Source organism: Triticum dicoccoides, chromosome 6A (genome assembly GCF_002162155.2).
Source record: "Triticum dicoccoides isolate Atlit2015 ecotype Zavitan chromosome 6A, WEW_v2.0, whole genome shotgun sequence".
NCBI lineage: Eukaryota > Viridiplantae > Streptophyta > Magnoliopsida > Poales > Poaceae > Triticum > Triticum dicoccoides.
Window position 1 is genome coordinate 610586478 of NC_041390.1, and position 13123 is coordinate 610599600.

Sequence of the window (13123 nt, forward strand, 5' to 3'; positions counted from 1 at the left end):
CCGCTGTTACCAGTAAAACAGAAATGATATTTTTGGCCGTTAGAACAGAAGAATAATGATTTTTTACCATTAAATAAAAACACTTGCATCGTTCAAAAATATTTATACAGCTAAATACTCCCTCCATTTCAAATTACTCGTCGCAAAAATGAATATATCTAAAACTAAAATACATTTAGATACATTCATACCTGCGATAAGTAATTTGATTTGGAACGGAGGGAGAACGGAGGGAGAACGTTCTAAAAACTTTGACATGAAAATTACATTTTAAAAGTTGATTCCTTGTTCGCAAGAAAGTCCACGGAAGTAAAGTAACACGGTTCCTGTTTCCACGCCAGTCACTGGCAGGTGGGACCGGCGTGTCAGCCATCCCCGTCGTTTTCACTTTACCCCCAAAACGAAGTAAAAATCACGCCCGACCTCCAGCGCTCGAGGAGGATTGACGGAGTGACGACTCTCTGACTAACCCTAGCCTAGCCGCCTAGGGAGCGAGCGGGGAGGCGGCCGGAGCCGGAGCCGGAGATGGAGGTGGTGGCGCTGGTGAGCGGCGGCAAGGACAGCTGCTTCTCCATGATGCGGTGCCTCGACTACGGCCACAAGGCAGACCCCGACCCCCCGTCCAGTAATCTCGTCGGCGTTTCCGTCCTTGCTAAACCTCGCCGCTAATCTGCCCGCAGGTCGTCGCCCTGGCCAACCTCATCCCGCTCGACGACGCCGTCGACGAGCTCGACAGCTACATGTACCAGACCGTACGGCCCGCCCTCCCCGCTCCCACGCCACATTTTTCTTCCGCTATGCGCCGTGTAATTTATTTGCTGATTGCTGTGTGGCTGTGGCGTTTGGGGATCTAGGTCGGGCACCAGATCGTGATCTGCTACGCCAAATGCATGGGGCTGCCCCTGTTCCGCCGCCGCATCAGCGGATCCACAAGGCAATATATCTGTCTGTCCTCAGCTTTTGTTCCCCTCCGAATGTTATAGGCTGTGCCTGCTCTTTTCACCGATGAATTCCGGCTATTGTTGTGTGCAGGGATCATGCTCTTAAATACAGCGTTACCGCGGGAGACGAGGTGGAGGACATGTTTGCCCTGCTGAGCGAGGTGAAGCGGCGAATTCCGTCCATTGGCGCCGTGTCTTCGGGCGCCATCGCCTCCGATTACCAGAGGCTCCGGGTCGAGAGCGTCTGCTCGAGGCTGGGCCTGGTCTCGCTCGCCTACATGTGGAGGCAGGATCAGACTCTGCTTCTTGAAGAAATGGTAAAATTGAACTTCAGTTTGTCTTTTATCTTTGGCAGATTGTCTGGCTTGGCAGAAACTGCACGCTAATGTTGTCAGCTTTTGTTTTGGTCTTAATCCCTGCAGATAAGAAGGGGCATTGTGGCTATAACTGTCAAGGTATACAGTGTACTCATGTTTATGTTTTGTAGATTTTCTCTAATTTACTTGCGTCATTGCACTTTATCTCTTTGGAATATAAGTGGTTGGTCAGTTGGGATTTATAGGTTGCTGCAATGGGTCTGAAACCTTCTGCCCACTTGGGTAAAGAACTGGCTGAACTTAAGGGCCATCTGCTCCAAATGAATGAGTATGTTTCTAACTCCCTTCTGTCTAGACCTTTTGCTCTTTGGAAATAGTGGCCTCTTGTCCCTTATGAAAGGTTTGCGTTCGAATGAGTGAAGGCATTAACTTCATGTGTAGGGATATTAATTAGTGGGTCTGGTTTCTATATATACACGGCAATTGCAGTGTTTGGAGAGGAATGCTAGTTTTTGCGTCTTATTGTTCTCGAAAAGTAGCTGGCTAGTACTCCCTCCGTTACAAATATAAGATGTTTTGGATATTTGAATATGGACTACATACAGACTGAAATGAGTGAACAAACACACTAAAACGTGTCTATAGACATCTGGTTCACAAAAAAGATAGAACATCTTATATTTGTGAACGAAGTGAGTAAAACTCAGTTTGTGTTGCTCTTGGTTGTATGATGGATTGACTGTGAACAGTACTTCCACCATTAGGTCTTATATTTGGTGTACATTTACTGATTGTTGGTGAGCTGGCTACTAATGTCCTGTTGGTTCCTGGAAGCAAAATCTGTTTTGTTTCTCAGGAATAGAAATGGGAGTCTTCTGTAATGAAAAAAATGTGCCACAGTTTGTCCCTCTCTGCGTGTCTTATTCTCATTGATCTCTGTGTAAATGCTGGTCTTTTGCTCGCATATATTTTCATCTTGTAATTTATCTTCTTTGTTTATCCTATTAGGAGTTTTGGAATCAATGTCTGTGGTGAAGGTGGAGAGTACGAAACACTAACTCTTGACTGCCCTCTATTTCGTGTAAGTTTGAAGAGCTGACTAAATGCCACTTGTTTTAGAATGTTAGGTAGACTGTAACCATCACCATGTTCCATGCCGTGTTGGCACTGTCTATTCTAACATGTCATCAGATGGCTGTTGAGCATAGTAATGTTTTTTCTACCAGCAACCAATAACTGTTGAGTTTTCTGTACTATAATATGCCTACGTTTGCAGAATGCAAGGATTGTCCTTGATGATTTTGAAGTGATACTCCACTCTGCTGATTCCATTGCTTCAGTTGGAATTCTTCATCCGCTGGCATTTCATGTTGAGCCCAAGCCAGGTTCATCTAGCAGCATTGGGGATGGCGCCATTGCTGAAGAGAATTCTAGTTGCTTGTATGAAGTAAATGGAGCTATTGCACACACTGATGCGGAAAACAAACAGACCTTGAATCCAACACCAACCTCTGATGCTTACCCAGATACAAATGTATGCATTTCAAAGACAGGGAAGACTTTGTTTTCCATTGGTTGTTGGATAGAAGAACCCTCTAGTGCTTCCCAAGGTGGATACCCCTGTGCTACTTATTTCCATGTTATTGAACTATTCATAATTCTCTGCCTGGTAGGAGTACCTTATGTTCTCTTTTTTTGCGGGGTACCTTATGTTCTATTTCATCTTGCTTTGTTGGACACTCACTTACAATTCCATTACGTCAATAGGCATGAAGGCAGATCTAGTCAAAGTTTTGAGCAGAATCGAGAATCGGCTCAAGGACGGAGGGTTAAGTTGGGCAAATGTTGTATATGTTCACCTCTACATTTCAAGCATGAAGGAATTTGGATTGGCCAATGAAGTTTATGTCAGCTTCATCACAGAAAAGAAATGTCACCTTGGTGTTCCTTCGCGCAGTACAATTGAATTACCACTTGTTCAGGCTGGTTTGGGCCATGCATATGTGGAGGTTCTAGTTGCAAGTGATCTGGTCAAAAGAGTTCTGCACGTACAAAGCATCTCATGCTGGGCTCCTAGTTGCATTGGACCTTATAGCCAGGTAAAAGAACACTCCATGATAATGCCATGAATTCATACTAAAAGCTGTCTGCAGACTAGTTGCTGTCTGCAGAGCGCAGACTAGTTGCCGGTATATTCAGTTAGCACTGAGTGTTCGCATATGATGACTCTGGGACATGAAATTTCTTTCTAATGTCTTTCAGGCAACACTTTATGGAGAGATTCTCTATATGGCCGGTCAGCTCGGGCTTGACCCCCCTACAATGAAGCTCTGTCCTGGAGGCGCAACAGCTCAACTGGAACTAGCACTGCGAAATAGTGAAGCTGTGGCTAATGCCTTCAAGAGCTCTATCTTCTCTTCAGCAATACACTTTCTGGTGTACTGCTCTGCCCACCTGACATCCACTGAGAAGGAAGCAGTTGAACAAAAGCTGCAGAATTCATATATTGCTCATTTGGATTCCGCAAGAAGTGGATCATATCCTACTATTCTATATGTACTAGCACCGGATCTTCCAAAAGGGTAAGCATATTTTTCTTCTATCTTTTTTATCAGCAAGAAAACCCGTGTCATCTGGATAAACATATTTGGTGATGCCATGCTGAACTTTATAAGAAATATTTGTTCCATTCTTTCAGAGCATGTGTGGAGATAAAAACAACGTTGTATGTCCCCACTGATGACTACGACGGCGATGACGATGATGGAGATATTACCAAAGAGCTGGAGACCGGAGGGTCAAAGCCATCATCAAGCAAAGTCCCGAGTGAGTGGAGCGCACAATACTCTGGCTTGCATGACTCATGCTGCCTGATCAACGCGGTTGCTGGGAAGATTTGCTCTGCTTTGGTTTCAGTCACGAATGACATCGCATCAAAGATCTGTTCCAGCACCGAACAACTACACCCCTCAAAGGAGCATTTGAAAGCCATAGCTAGGTTTTGTGCTTTCCAGCTCGCAAAGACCCTGACAGACACTGGCTTCACCTGGGACGACGTAACGGTAAGTCCCTGTCCTGTCGTTCCTTTTCATGGCCGCACCGGTCCCGCCTCCTAATCAGCATTACTGAATTCATTTATACCTGCAGATGCTGAGGTTCTACTATTTGGCGAAGCACGCGGCGGCAGCGGACGCGATGTCCCGTGCATTCTCTGAGGCCTTCACCGAGCTCGGAGGAGCCGATGGTTCATTGAGAACCGCCGGGGCGCCCGTCTTCAACCTCATCCCGGTCTCGGGGTCCGGCCGCTCCGCGTCGATGGATGATGTTATTACGTGCGAGCTACTAGCTTCCAAGGCTTAAGCCAAGAAGAACCTTGGCCTGCACTTGTTAGCTTCCAAAGCTTAAGTCAAGAACCTGGCCTGTAGTGCACTGTCTGCACATGCAGCTTGGTGCCAGGTGGTTGCATCTTCCGTTGAAACATTGGAGGCAAGCAGTAGTAGGATGGGATTCTCTGCCAAGGGAGCCGGCGCTGCAGCAAGCTGGACAGCAGATAATCAGGTGCCTTGCTGTTGGCGGCAGCTTTCTCTCCGTGAAGTGATGTTTGGGTTTTTATTATTGATGATGATTATATCAATATGGTACTCCCTACTATACTACCACAAAGTACATCGTATCTGGTTGGCCTGTGGCTGTAGCTTTGTAACGACATTGGTTGGCTGGCTCAGTTAGTGGCATGGGTGTTCGTCGTGTCAACCAAGCACGCACGGCTTATTATATTCCCAAGATATATTTTTAAAAGGAAAATTGTTGCAAAATCTGGAGCGCCTACCATTCCAAGGCAAACCTCTTATTTTATTTTATTTTGAAAGGGAGAAGGCAAACCTTTTGATATCATCATAATAAATATAACAAGTAACAAGTAATGTATCCTCTGCCCAAAAAATTATATAATTAGGCCCAGCCAACGGAAAGGAAATCTTCAGATAGCGATCGAAGCCTATAGTTTATGAAGATGGTCAACAACGATCCTAGCCGCAAAAAACAAATCATCAACCAGCCGATACAGAATGCGACGAATGCGCAAGAACAGTTATTGAGTATAAGAATAATATAAATACTCCCTCTGTTCCTAAATACTCTGTATTTGTCTTTTTAGAGATTTCAAATGGACTACCACATACGGATGTGTATAGACATATTTTAGAGTGTAGATTCACTCATTTCACTTCGTATGTACTAGTCACTTGTTGAAATCTCTAGAAAGACAAATATTTAGGAACGGATGAAGGAAGTATATAGCAAGAATAAATTGTGTTAGTAATCAATTTCCCCTCAAAGAAGAAATAAATACTACTCCCTCCGTTCATTTTTATAAGTCATTTCAGATAACTGAAAAATAGGCTATTTTGCACATTGTCTGCAATGTCTTTAAGGCTTTATAAAAGTGAACAGAGGGAGTACAAGAATTTCTATAGACTGGACTTGACCAATTCCAGCTGGAAACTTGTCGACACGCCTTGATTAATTAAAAATAATAATTAAAAATCAGCTTGATTAATTAAAAATAATAATTAAAAAGCAGCTGTGCTTGACGTTGTAATAATGATAATAATATTAATAAAGAAAAAGAAAAAAGGCACCCAGCAGCTGTGTGCCGTGCTTCTTGTCTCCCCTCGCTCTCGCTCGCTCCTCCTTCCTCTCTCTCTCTCCCCACTCCCGACCCGGCCAAATTTAGCCGTTACACCACCTCTGACCTCTCTCCCTCTCGTCACACAGATCGACCGATCGAGGAGCATCTCGATCCTTATCCGCCCGGCGATCTTCATCCGCCGTCCCGCCCCGCCCCGGCCAGCCGCAGGCGATCGATCGATCCTCGGCCCCGCCCGCCGGTCGCCGGCGTCCCGGTCGATCTGTCTGTCTGTCTGTCTGTCTCCGATCTGGTCGATTGTTAAGGGAGATCAGGCAAGATGATGTTCTTGGCGTGCTGCTACAACGACCCGGACATGCTCATCGATCCGGAGACCATCTACCCCACCCGCCCCGACTGCACCGACGCCCCCAAGTCCCGCTTCAAGCCCATGGCAAGCACGCACGCGATCCCCCCTCTGCCTTTTTCCTCTGCATATATCATCTCTTCTCTGCATTACGAATTATCATCCCCGTCTGGACGCCTATGTTCAGATAGGTAGAATCAGAGCAGAACACAAGCATGAGGCTCTCTGCCGCTTATATATGGATCCCATGTATCCATGTGCAAATTCAGAGTCTCATAGGCTGCCGCTTTTGATGCAGAACTGGAGCCTCTTTTTTTTTTCCTCCTTTGCTCAGAAGCTGATTGCATGCAGAGATCAATGACTGTATTGTATTGTATATTGTATTGATCGTCGAGCGCATTGGTTTATTGACTGATTGTGCTGTTGTTGTTGTTTTTCGTCCTCTGGCAGCCTCGCCGCACGCTGAGTCCGAGGAGATGGAAGCTGCTGTTCAACGAGGAGGGCTGCCTCGACGCCGCTGGAATGATCATGAGAGTGCAGCGTGGGGTGAGCTACATATATATACATCTTTCTTTATCCAGATTCATCACAAGCAGCGCGATGAGCTCAGTCGCATATTGTATCGATCTCACACCCCGGGCAGGACAGGGTAAATGTTATGTATCATGTTCATGTGTAACAACACCCGCAGTCAAACTCGCATTCAGGACTAGTTGACAGCTTGTATTGCTCTTTGAAAAAGGGTCTGCACACTGCTACATACAGTCAATACTTATTCGCGAGAAATGAACTTATAGGAATTTGCACAGGGCATGTTTTGTTATTTTGGCTCCATCAGTTTGTTTTGTTTCTTCAACTGATACAAGATTCAGTGGGAGGACTCTGAATCATGTTTGTTAGCACAGACCTTTCACACTGTACTGTTTTTCTACCCTTTCAGCCTTGCAATTTTTCTTCTTAACAACCATGCATTTTCTTGTCAGTTGTTAGTATCCCTTGGGGCATATATACCGCATCTAAGCACATATTGTGACTCCTCAGTTTAACTGAACCAGGACCTTGTCTTTATTTTGGTTATGCCAACAGGGCGTCCACCCAAACATCAAAGGAGAAGTTTGGGAGTATTTGCTCGGTTGTTACGACCCTAAAAGCACTACCGAACAGAGGAATCAATTGCGACAACAGAGAAGGTTTTTTTTTAATCTCATCTGCATCTTACTTTTGTCTGTTCATTTCATTCCATTTTAATGTCATTAGAAGCAATACATAGTTTTTATCATCTTGCAAAGATTCTCACCAGCCACCTTCCTTTTCTTGATCCTTATTTTTGCAATAATGGCTACTTCAAACACATAGTATCATACATTCATACTTATGAGTAATTGAGAGTTTAAATTGCTCAAATAAATAGTTTAGAGATATTGGGTTCTCTAGAAGAGCTGAAGCAGTCCACAAAAAGGGGATACACATTCAAGCCATTGTATCTAGAGGTTTCATTTCAATTTGCTGAAAAACTGGACTAATGTAGTTCTGTCACATGTTATGCTGCACATAGCAATGCTATTTTTTTGCTTCAGGATGTTCACCATGCTTTTCAGAAAGTTATAAAGGCGACATATGAATGGGATGAGGATTATACTGATTTGAATATTTTCATAGGTTAGAATATGAGAAACTGAAAACAAAGTGCCGAGAAATGGACACGACTGTTGGTAGTGGAAGGGTAATCACTATGCCTGTCATAACAGAAGATGGCCAGCCTATCGAGGATCCTAACTCAACTGGAGAACAGCAAACCAATAATGGTCCGCTCACAAAAGAAGTCATTCAATGGAAACTTCTTCTGCACCAAATTGGTAAGCAGCAGTATTGCCTCTGTTTTCAGCATCCGTCACATGTAAAAAAAAAATAGCAGTTTCCGTATGTTGTCTTCAAGTTTTTAAGTTTTCTGATTCTTCCACTGATCAATTGCAGGTCTTGATGTTAACCGAACTGACCGGACATTAGTGTATTACGAGAGCCAGGAGAATTTGGCACGGCTGTGGGACATTCTTACAGTGTACGCATGGGTGGACACTGACATTGGTTACTGTCAGGGTGAGTTGTTTAAGCAACGCATATCTTCTTTGTGTGGGTGCAGATCAATTATTTCTTAAACAAATGTGGATCAAGTATTAGTAAAAAGGGAAATTCTTAACAATGACAGTTTCCTAAATGCTATGTTGTGTATGCTTGTTAAATCCTTTATGCATGAGCAGGAATGAGTGATCTTTGTTCACCAATATCAATAATTTTGGAACATGAAGCAGATGCTTTTTGGTGCTTTGAACGGCTGATGCGCAGAGTGGTAAGCACCCCTATCCTTCTATCACCAATGAAACATTTGGATCGTTTACATTTTCAATTGTTTAGGAACTGCATTGCTTTCTGCTAACTTGCATCATAGTGGCAGCGCGAGGTTTTAGATTATGTTTCTACAGATAACATTATAAAACTAAAAGGCTATAAGAGACAATGCATACAATTTAAAGTTAAAAGACAATGCATACAATTATTGTAAGATAATATATGCTTGTATAATTTGAGACCTACTCAGTCTGAACTCTGAATTTTAGGTAGCCAGTTTTGCTTTGCACAAGCATCTGTTGATTTCCCAAACCTTAAAGGGACAACGCGGATAAATGTAACTACTTGATGCTGGTATCGAAAGAAGACGCGAAAAAACTCTGAAGTTCTTGCCTGCGCTTTTGTACTTCTCTGAAGTAATAGGCTCTTCTGCTGCATGCCTGCATGTGGTATCTGACTTCATTCATGTTTCTGCATATGCTTAAAGCTTTAATATTTTACCTTCAAAATATGCAGCGTGAAAATTTCAAGAGTACTTCTACCTCAATTGGAGTTCGATCTCAGCTGACCACCTTGTCAACCATAATGAAAGCTGTTGACCCAAAGCTACATGAGCATTTAGGTAGAGTTTTTTTTGGAGCTAAATGTTCTTTATTTTATTTTATTTTCTTTATTAGACTGTTCAAGAAACGAATGCCTTTGCTTCATCAATTATTTAACAACGAGCTCCAATTTTTGTATTTCCTAATAAAAAAATGTATGCAGAAAATCTTGATGGAGGTGAATACTTATTTGCCTTTCGGATGCTGATGGTTATTTTTCGTAGAGAGTTCTCTTTTATAGACACGATGTACCTTTGGGAGGTAAGATTTCTTGATAATGCTAACTAACCTGTAGTGTGCTAGTTGCCTGTGCACTAGATTAATTTTCTTGAGAACTCAATCTGGAGTGTCATCAAACATAATGATCATTGACATTTAGTTTTTAATCTAATTCCAATTTGTACTACATGGGGTATTGGTTTCTTAATGGAAGGAGTTCTGGCCACAATTGAAACTATATTTTCTTGATCTTCAAAATGTTGCAGCTCATGTGGTCTATGGAGTACAATCCAGGGTTTTTTTCAATGTTGGAGAGTAACACTGGACCACCAAATGCAAAAGATGAAAATACCCTAAAACAGTGTGGAAAGTTTGAAAGGAAAAAATTGCAGGCAGCCAAGCAAGATGATCAGATCCCTCTATCGGTCTTTGTTGTAGCTAGCGTCATAGAGGCTAGAAACAAGCGGTTACTGGGGGAGGCAAAAGGTCTCGATGATGTCGTCAAGGTCCTCTCTCTCCCTCTCTCTCTCCCCCCACGCACACACGCACACACACACAATGTTGATCAGAACCGAAAGTTATGTTTTTTATGTTCCTGTCCCCTGAGAACAGATTTTGAATGAAATCACTGGAAGCCTGGATGCAAGAAAGGCATGTAGAGGGGCATTGACGATTCAGGAGAAGTACCTAACCACAGTGAGTTTCCTGTCGATACCTATACCATTATACGGTAAGGAGATGCAAATAAAAATAATCTGTACTTTCCTGAACTGCAGGTAAAAGCATCATAGCGACATGTACAGGAAAGCATCCTTAGCAACAAGATTCGATTGGTCCTTTTTTTTTTACTGGAGAAACAGTTGTATGGCAGAAAATTTTCCATTTTTGATGTGTATGTTCTGTAATTTTTTGACCCACTATGTAATTTGGTACTTGCACAAAAGGGAAATGAATACCAGTGGGATTGTTCAGGAATAAAGGTTGCATTTCTTGTAGAGTTAAATACCAGTAGGATTATTTGTTAGCAAAGTTTGCTAGTCCTCATAAATATACTTCAAACACTTCAAGTCTCAACTGTTGTTGCATACATCGAGATATGTAAAGATTTTCCTTTCAGAACTATATTCCTGGAGTTAAATTTTGTTTTGGTTCTTTAGCATCCAGTGGTTGGAGAGGAGTAGGAATCAACAAATAAAATGGCACATAATTAGCACAAAAGACAGACCCGGTGCTAGAAGCCCCCACTGGGGAAAGATTATACTACGAGGCAAGCCTTACCCTTGCACATTGCAACGCAGAGAGGCCACGTTGAACCCAGGACTTCTTGGCACAAGTGGGGAGTACTTCACCACTCACCATTGCGCCAGGCCTGTCCTTTGCAAATAATCAGGCTAAAGCAGAAATTAGTTAGTCAAATGGCCAACTATTTGACTAAAATAGAAATCTGATTCAGGCCAACACCTGATTTCTTTTTGACGGAGAACACATGAAGTTATGATCTCAAAGAAGAAAAACACAGGGAAATGAAAAATCCTGTGAACATTGTACGTATTACATACAAGTATATATCAAACGTTCACAGCAAATATATGTATAGTTGTTTCTATTTGCGTTTTTCTATACATGTGGAAAGGCTGAAAGCGTGTGCCTATTTCAAATAATATATGTCTGACATTACTTTGCTGAATTAGGTCAAACTTCCAGCACAGATTTTATTAATTACCTTCGCTTAAACAGAGGTAAGGATGTGTGATACAATTACAGATGGTTAAAATCAAAACAAGAGGCTGTAAACTAAGAGCCTGCCAGACTTCCTACCTAAATGTCTCCTATTTTTTCTGAGCTGGCCGTTCCCACCATTTGCGCTCCAGACTAGTTAAACAGAACCAGGGCCTCTCAATCTGGTACGTGTCGAAACGAACAGCAACCAAGGGAAACCTAGACCCAAAAATAGTGGGCTATTAATAGATTAAGGCAACAAACTTGCAGCCCTTCCATTTCCCCCAACTAGGAAGAGAATCTAGTCTTCTTGCTTCTCTTGGAGCTTGGGAGAGGATTGAAATTTTTCGCCAATTTGCGCCAGATCATGCTAGAATAGGAGAGCAAGACAATTGTCGTGACCACGGTGGAGATGTCACCAAGAAGCTGAAATTCTGTTGATTGGCCTTGGTTGCTCCATTAATATTGGTTCCTAAGGTATGTGGGCTTGATTTCATTGGATGGTGGTTATTTTGTCTGAATCTACTTGTGCGTGGCAGACAGATTGAAACACAATACCAAAAGAATGGATAAATTGTTTCAATCTGTTCATCAATCTGTTCATTCTGGTAATTCATCTTTTGTGCTCTACACATTATCGGGTTCGATCCTATATGGAATGTAGAGATAATCTCACCCAAAACTGATAGCAAATCCATGAGCCCCTGATGCATGGCAGCGCCAATTAACAACACTATATTCTGAAGAAAACTTTCAGATGGGCTATTTTCAGAAGTTATTTCTATTCATTTTTGTTTGGTAGTTTAAAGGATCGCATCACATTTCATTGTTTGCACCTACAAACCTCTGGATGATGACATTGGGTCTATTCATCTACAAACAATATATTCTGAAGAAAACTTTCAGATGGGCTGTTTTCAGAAGTCATTTATTCATTTTTGTTTGGTAGTTTAAAGGAAAAGGTGTGACAGCTCCCTGGTGCAGGGGCACCCTCATGAACAGTAACTTCAAAACAATATGAAAAAAAATCGAAAAAATCTGAAATTTTGGAGGATCAAATATGATCAAACTTTTGATGTTCTTGAGGGTGCCCCTGCACCCGGGAGCTGAAGGTTCAGTCTCTAGTTTAAAGGATCGCATCACATTTCATTGTTTGCACAAACAAACCTCTGGATGATGACATTGGGTTTATTCATCTACAAACAAAGTAAATGTGGGATCGTTGATTCTTCCTTTTGATTTGCACAATAAACTTTCATCTGTTAACGCCTTAATAATTATATTTCTTATGAAGGCTTAGATCAAGAGGTGGAAGGCGCAAAAGACTTAAGTGGTGGATTCCTCACAGGGTGCCGCGGGCGGTCAGCCGCCTGTGGAACCAGTTAAGATGAAGGGCCTTCTCAAGGGCCTCCGATACATCTCGCAAATATTCGGTACGCGCCAAGCACCCACTAAACCAGCCACAATTCTACAGTCAAATCCCCTAAATTCTAACCAGCCACAATGAATTAACCACCAAAACAATATTCACATCAAGCATCATGAACATGCATCGAATTCAACCAGAAGATGAAAAGCTGCCAAGTTAAAAAAAATTGTGAAACAAAATGCAGTAGGATGGTGTTGTAAAGTGTGTGCACCTTGTCTGTTGTTGTGTGCGTGCGGGTAGTTGCAGACCCCAAGGAGCCGGAGATCCAGATCGGCGCCCCGACGGACGTGAAGCACGTCGCGCACATCGGCTGGGACAACAACTCCGTCGCCAACCCCGCCTGGGTAAGCGCGCGCGCGGGCGCCATTTCCATTTCCAACGTGAATCTCCAATTCTCCATCGTGACGCACGGTTCCGGCCGGCCGATTTGGTTGCAGATGAACGAGTTCAAGTCACAGCAGGGAGCGTCGGGGAGCGGCGGGCCGGAGGGCGCGGTGGCGGGGGCGGAGCAGCCCGGAGGAGGAGGAGGAGGAGGAGGAGGAGGGGTGGGCAAGGC

General features: G+C 43.1%; 2 protein-coding genes and 1 long non-coding RNA gene across 3 annotated transcripts; all 3 read left to right on the forward strand.

The window, feature by feature from the left end:
- Nucleotides 1-429: 429 nt before the first annotated feature.
- Nucleotides 430-5073, forward strand: LOC119318444 (diphthine--ammonia ligase-like). The gene is made up of 12 exons (XM_037593002.1): nucleotides 430-603; nucleotides 681-752; nucleotides 855-934; nucleotides 1033-1258; nucleotides 1364-1396; nucleotides 1504-1586; nucleotides 2267-2339; nucleotides 2535-2868; nucleotides 3026-3357; nucleotides 3521-3840; nucleotides 3957-4320; nucleotides 4406-5073. Exons 1-12 carry the CDS (start codon nucleotides 526-528, stop codon nucleotides 4616-4618), a joined length of 2208 nt encoding a protein of 735 aa, XP_037448899.1. The 5' UTR covers nucleotides 430-525; the 3' UTR covers nucleotides 4619-5073.
- An 897-nt stretch (nucleotides 5074-5970) lies between these two features.
- LOC119318445 (TBC1 domain family member 15-like) lies at nucleotides 5971-10493 on the forward strand. The gene is made up of 11 exons (XM_037593003.1): nucleotides 5971-6339; nucleotides 6703-6798; nucleotides 7339-7442; nucleotides 7912-8108; nucleotides 8227-8349; nucleotides 8511-8599; nucleotides 9115-9220; nucleotides 9364-9461; nucleotides 9686-9925; nucleotides 10032-10115; nucleotides 10196-10493. The coding sequence occupies exons 1-11, from the start codon at nucleotides 6226-6228 to the stop codon at nucleotides 10208-10210; spliced, it is 1266 nt and encodes a 421-aa protein (XP_037448900.1). The 5' UTR covers nucleotides 5971-6225; the 3' UTR covers nucleotides 10211-10493.
- A 945-nt stretch (nucleotides 10494-11438) lies between these two features.
- On the forward strand, nucleotides 11439-13059 carry LOC119314601. The gene is made up of 4 exons (XR_005152365.1): nucleotides 11439-11615; nucleotides 12433-12571; nucleotides 12814-12911; nucleotides 13005-13059. It is a non-coding gene; the product is annotated as an uncharacterized LOC119314601 (long non-coding RNA).
- Nucleotides 13060-13123: the final 64 nt, after the last annotated feature.